This window comes from Cervus elaphus, chromosome 32, assembly GCF_910594005.1.
Source record: "Cervus elaphus chromosome 32, mCerEla1.1, whole genome shotgun sequence".
In the NCBI taxonomy this organism is placed as follows: Eukaryota; Metazoa; Chordata; class Mammalia; order Artiodactyla; family Cervidae; genus Cervus; species Cervus elaphus.
The window spans coordinates 9,310,772-9,317,552 of NC_057846.1; the positions used below are offsets into that span (position 1 = coordinate 9,310,772).

Genomic DNA, 6,781 nt, shown 5'->3' on the forward strand with positions numbered 1-6,781 from the left:
AAATTGACGCTTTTGTACTGTGGTGCTGGAGAAGACTCTTGAGAGTCCCTTGGACTGCAAGGAGATTCAACCAGTCCATCCTAAAGGAGACCAGTCCTGGGTGCTCATTGGAAGGACTGATGCTGAAGCTGAAACTCCAATACTTCGGCCACCTCATGCGAAGAGTTGACTCATTCGAGAAGACCCTGATGCTGGGATGGATTGGGGGCAGGAGGAGAGGGGACGACAGAGGATGAGATGGCTGGATGTCATTACCGACTGGATGGACATGAGTTTGAGTAAACTCCAGGAGTTGGTGATGGACAGGGAGGCCTGCCGTGCTGGGATTCATGGGGTCGCAAAGAGTTGGACACGACTGAGCTACTGAATTGAACTTAACTGACTATGTACCAGGCTAAGTAATAGAGAAATAATTGCTTTCAAATGTTATATCTGGCCTTAAGATGTTTATTGAAAAGGATTTCTTGGTGGCTTAAACAGTAAGGAATCTGCCTGCAATGTGGGAGACCTGGGTTTGATCCCTGGGTTAGGAAGACCCCTGGAGAAGGAAATGGCAACCCGCTCCAGTACTCTTGCCTGAAAAATTCCATGGACAGAGGAGCCTGACAGGCTACAGTCCATGGGGTTGCAAAGAGTCAGACACAACTGAGCGATTTCACTTTTCAACTTTTTTTTTTTAAAGGCATTTATAATATCATGGGAAACATTGGTTTAAATTAAATAACCAAACCTATAAGGATATTATATCTAAATAGTAATAAATGTAATAATGGAAAAATAAAGAAAGCTATGAGGAGGGAGAATCTCAAACAAGGGAGTAATTTCCTATTTAATAATAAAATGAGTTCATTTTATTGATTGAAAATTATGTAACAAGCACTCTGCTAAATATTTTAGGTAATAATCCATTTCCTCTATACAGCTTCCCTATGAGAAATCACCATATATTATTCTCACAGATGAGAAAACTGAGGCAGGGAGGTTGAGTAACCTGCTCAGTGTATTGGATTCCAGAATTCATGCTTCTAACTCTTAATTTAGTTAACAAATGATGGAGTCGGGATCTGATTATAAATCTTACTTTATTAAACATTTAATTTAATTTATTGAAGATAATAAGATAGGACATCATCTCATGGTGGATTATATCATTCAATGTCCAGCAACTGTTAAATACCTGGTCAATACCTGGTCAATAACATTATTGGAAGACAGAAAATTATAGCTTTATTCATTGCATAGTTTTTGTCATCAACAAACTATAGTGAAAAAAGGATGGTATAATAGAAAAAAGCAATAAACTTGGAAGTCAAACATATTTGAAATAGTCTTCAAAGCCAGCCACTCACAAAACCATTCACACAAACTTGGGGTTCTCTCATAGTTCAGTTGGTAAAGAATCTGCCTGCAATGCAAGAGGCCCTGGTTCGATTCCTGAGTCCGGAAGATCCGCTGGAGAAGGGATCGGCTACCCACTCCAGTATTCTTGGGCTTCCTTTGTGGCTCAGTTGATAAAGAATCTGCCCACAATGCAGGAGACCTGGGTTTGATCCCTGCATTGGGAAGATCCCTGGAGAAGGGAAAGGCTACCCACTCCAGTATTCTGGCCTGGAGAATTCCATGGATACAGTCCATGGGGTCACAGAGAATCTGACACAACTGAGCCACTTTCACTTTTCACTTTCTAAGTTATGAGATTTTATGTTAGTAATCTGTAGTCTCTGTATGGTCATTTCTAAAATGGGAATACTGAAATAATACTGAAATATATACTGAAATATAATATATAATATAATTAATATATATATTATATATAACAATATATAATATAATATAATACTGAAATAATAGTATTGGTGATAACATTAAGTGAAACAACAGATATTAAGTTGGCCAGAAAGATTCGTTCGGGTTTTCTGCAAGATCAGATGGAAGAAGTTGAACAAACATTTTGGCCAACCCAATATTAAAACAGTGCCTGATCTTTGAAAATTATCATTATTTATTTTTCTCTCCTCCATGTGTACATGTGTGAGTGTGAAAGTCTAAACATTCTTCAAATATCCACTACTCTAAAGAAAGCATATATGAATAAAAATACTAGGCTTATTGCATTACTGTTTCCTGAAATACTCAACTATTTGTTTAAATACACCAGGATTGGTTTTCGTTTAAAAAAAAAAAAAAACTGCTAGTTAGAGCCAGTGATCTTTCAGATAGGTGGAAAGGAAAATGCATATTACAATAGTTATTGCTCCTTAAGAAAGTGTATCAGATATGCAGATAATACCACTCTAATGGCAGAAATTGAAGAGGAACTAAAGAGCCTCTTGCTGAGAGTGAAAAAGGAGAATAAAAAAGCTGGTTTGAAAGTCAACATTCAAAGAACTAAGATAATGGTATTCAGTCCTATCACTTTGTGGCAAATAGAAGTTGAAAAGAAGTGACAGGCTTTATATTTTTGGGATCCAAAACCACTGTGGATGGTGACTGCATCCTTGAAATTAAATGACATTTGCTCCTTGGAAGGAAAGCTATGACCAACCTAGATAGCATATTAAAAAGCAAAGAAGGTCCGTCTGAAGGTCCATCTTGTTAAAGCTATGGCTTTTCCAGTTGTCATGTATGGGTGGGAGAGCTGGATCATAGAAAAAGGATTGATGCTTTTGAATTGTGATGCTGGAGGAGATTCTTGAGAGTTCCTTGGACAGCAAGGAGACCAAATCAGTCAATCCTAAAGGAAATCAGTCCTGGATGTTCATTGGAAGGACTCATACTAAAGCTGAAGCACCAAAAATTTGGCCTCCTGATGCAAAGAGCAAACTCATAGGAAAAGATCCTGCTGCTGGGAAAGACTGAAGGCAGAAGGAGAAGAGGGTGGCAGAGGATGAGATGATTAGATAGCACAACCAACTCAATGGACATGAGACAGTGGAGAAAAGGGAAGCCTGGTATGCTGTAGCCCATGGGGTCACAAAGAGTTGGACAAAACTTAGTGACTGAACAGCAAACAACAACAGGGAAATGTTCATTAAATATTCTCTATTTTCTCATGGAAGCATCAATCATCACATTGCTCAATTTTTTCAGTAACTGTAGGATCTGTCAGATTTAACTTTAAAAGGAGAACAATGATTTAAGAGACTGTTCTAACATTTTTCAAGAGAGACTTTATCATTAATAAAGTGATTCCCTAATTTTTAGGTAAAAATTCAAGGTCTTCTGTTCATTGGATTCTCCAGGCAAAAATACTGGAGTGGGTTGCCATCTCCTTCTCCAGGGGATATTCCCAACCCAGGGATTGAACCCGGGTCTCCTGCATTGCAGGCAGATTCTTTACCGTCTGAGTTACCAGGGAAACCCAGGGTCTACTGAAATACCTCACTACTTCAAAAAGCATTTCATGAGCACATACTTATTCTATGGCCAACACAGTGTTCAATAGAAACTAAAAAGACAGGTTATCAGATGCCAATTAGTCAGTTCATGAAAGTAGTGGGTGAAATCCTCTTATGTCTCAAACTTGTGTGCATGAGTACATAACTATGAGCACCATATTGCTAATGTCATTTATAAACATCAATGACCGCATGGGTCACCTGAATTTCTGAACAGTACTGTTGACTTATAAATAATGTTTCCTCAGAGTCACTTGGTCCTTCCAAAAACTTTCTTATATTTGCAAAAAGGGAGGCACTTTGTTCACTTTCAAAATGGACATTTTTTTAATGCTGCAGTCATTACTGGACTTTTATTTAGTGTCAAGCTTGTCTAGATTGTAAAGATAGAGACATGGACCCTGGGATCACAACATTTGAAATAATAAAAGGGCTAGTTTTACATAACTGAATATGTTTGTATTCTTAAAAACAATAGCTCTCTAGATATTTAAGTGGAATTCAACAAACTATAAATTGAATGTTAAAAGTTAAAAGAATAGCTATTTATTTGTATGTATGTTTTAACAAAATTTATAAGCAATCTGACTTTCAAAATAAAGCTATTTCAATAACAATATCTAGTAATGGAAAGATTGAAATAATTGTATGGGATAACACAGAATTAATGACTATAAAAATATTGAGCAAAAATAAGCTCTAAGGTGAAAAGGATGCTTTGAAATACAAATGAGAAAGAAAGGTGTCAGTTGGGGGAATAATAATATTTGTGTCATCCTTTTCCTTTGAAAGTAACATTGGACACTGATTTTGTTCAGACACTGCCTGGCCTGACATAATATTGAATGGGACTTATTGGTATATTTTGGCAGGTGCATAAAAGATGAATGTTTTTGTTTTGTGCAATTATCAGACTCACTTCAATTTACTCAGAATAAATGGATTATTTCCTCTATAGCATCAGCTCATTCCTTTTCTTTATTATAGCACTTAACACAATTTTTTGACTTGTATGTTTACAGTTTCAAGAAACTGTGCAACACTAGTGCTCCTTGAAGGTTCCTTGGTACGTGAAGCAGTTCTTGGCTCATTGTAGATACCGGCTAAACATTCATCAACTTGGATATATAAGAATTAATTGTGACAAAGGACAATTGTGGGTAAAATTTGAACCATGGTATAGACAGAAAATATCTGCCACATCCTGAAAAAATAGATTACTAGAGAGGAGAGAAAGCATGAAAACCCTAGGAGGTCAGAATGACGTTGATAAACTCTAGAGATGATATAATTCCTCCGGAGACAAACCCTAAATCTTTGTTTGAACCATTCTTTGTTTCAGGAATTAATAAATAAAAATAAATTGTTTGGAAATGTTTGTTTTCTGTTATGGCCTAAGGAGGAAACTGTCTAATTGAAAATGTCTGTCACAGGTGGAGAAAAATAAATGGGTGTCATTCATGGACATGAGGGTGCCATCACACATTGTCTCCCCGAGGTGACAGCAAGTCTTATCAGCAGTTGTGATCACATTCTTCTAAACCATGGGATCAAAGACCCTGCATGATAAATGCTACAAAATTATAAAATACTATAACTTAGCTCACCATAGTCAACATGTGTTATTAACAATTTTGTATATATATGTACATATATGGCCATATCATACATTGATTTGTGGATATAGAGAAATATTCTAGAAATATAAAGAAATGTTAATAATGGTAAATTCGAGAAGCAAGATTGGAAGATCAGAGTGGGGCAAAGAAAAGGAAATATTTTACTTTATATTCTTTTAGAGATTAAATGTTTTACTATGAGAATGTATAACTTTTAATGTAAAATTAATGTATATATACAGATATACACGTAAAAGTAAAATACCTACATATATAATGCCCAACCTTTTGCACACAATGCACTCCCATGTCACCTGTAAAACTATAAACTGAGTCTTTAGCTTTTCTGTCATTAGCTTATAGCTTTTAATCATGGATTTAAAATCGACATTTCTGCAATACAGTTAAACATTGGATCTGGTTCTCATAAATATAACTTTTATTTAATACATAAAGAAAAAAACAATGCAAGTTTAGTTCAAAAGTACCTTTCTTCTGATCAGTTTCCAAAAAGCTTGTTTCACATCCTTGTTCCTCAAACTATAAATGATGGGGTTCAACATAGGGCTTACAAAAGTGTAGAAAATAGCAATGATTTTGGACTGCTCCACTGACTGGTCTGTGGGAGGTCTAACGTACATACAGAACAGGGTCCCATAAAACACAGTCACTGCCACCAGATGGGACCCACAGGTGGAAAAAGCTTTGTGCCTGCCTTTAGCAGAACGCATCCTCAAGATGGCAGTGAGAATAAAGATGTAGGAGATGAGGATTATGAGAAGAGAGTTGGAGAGGTTAAATCCTGCCACCACAAACATGGATGTCTCCTTAATATAAGTATCAGAGCAGGAGAGTCGAATGAGGGGTGGGTCAGCACAATAGAAGTGATTAATGACATTGGAGCCACAGAAAGTCAAGTGGTATGTCCACATGGTTTCCATCAGGCCACTAAGGAATCCGTAGGTATATGGACCAGCAATCAGGCAAATGCAGACCCCTTTAGACATCTTGCTGCTATAAATCAAAGGATTACAGATGGCCATGTACCTATCATAAGCCATCACAGCTAGCATGTAATATTCAGTAATCACCATGGCAATGAAAAAATAGCACTGGATTAAACAAGCAGTGTAGGAAATGGTTTTTTTCTCTGATAAGAAGTTCACCAACATCTTGGGAGTCACGTTAGTGGAATAGCACAAATCCAAGCAGGACAAACTAGCAAGAAAGAAGTACATAGGGGTGTGGAGACGCGGATCTATCCTGATCAATAGCAACATCCCAAGGTTCCCTCCCATGGTGATCAGATAGATCCCCAGGAACAGCACAAAGAGGATGGGCTGAAGATCTGGACGATCTGTTAATCCCAAGAGAACAAATTCAGTCACCAAGGTGGAATTTCTTCTGCCCATTTTCTTAGGTGCCAGCATTGTTCACTTAGATAAATTAAAATAAGAAGTGAATGAGAAGTCCATCATACATTTCTTCTCTCTCTTTCTTGTATTCCCTTTCTCTCTTTTTCTTCTACCCTCAGCTACCCTCATGCTTAGCTATTATCAGACATAGTCTAAGACTGTAGGAGGTAAGACTTTTAATAAGGTCATAACCCCTAATAACTAGGTATACAATGTGCAGATGATTCCCAAACAGAATGGCTCCAGTGTCTCCACCTTATTTTGGAATGAGGGAATTATGACCCAAAGTCTGTCTTAAAATGGCTTCAACCACCAACTGTTGCTTACAGATTGCTATAAAATTGTAGAT

At 37.0% G+C, this 6,781-nt stretch overlaps 1 protein-coding gene across 1 annotated transcript; it reads right to left on the reverse strand.

Moving 5' to 3' along the window:
• Positions 1–5,490: 5,490 nt before the first annotated feature.
• Positions 5,491–6,447, reverse strand: LOC122688074 (olfactory receptor 1030). Its single transcript, XM_043893899.1, has one exon. The coding sequence runs from the start codon at positions 6,445–6,447 to the stop codon at positions 5,491–5,493; it is 957 nt and encodes a 318-aa protein (XP_043749834.1).
• Positions 6,448–6,781: the final 334 nt, after the last annotated feature.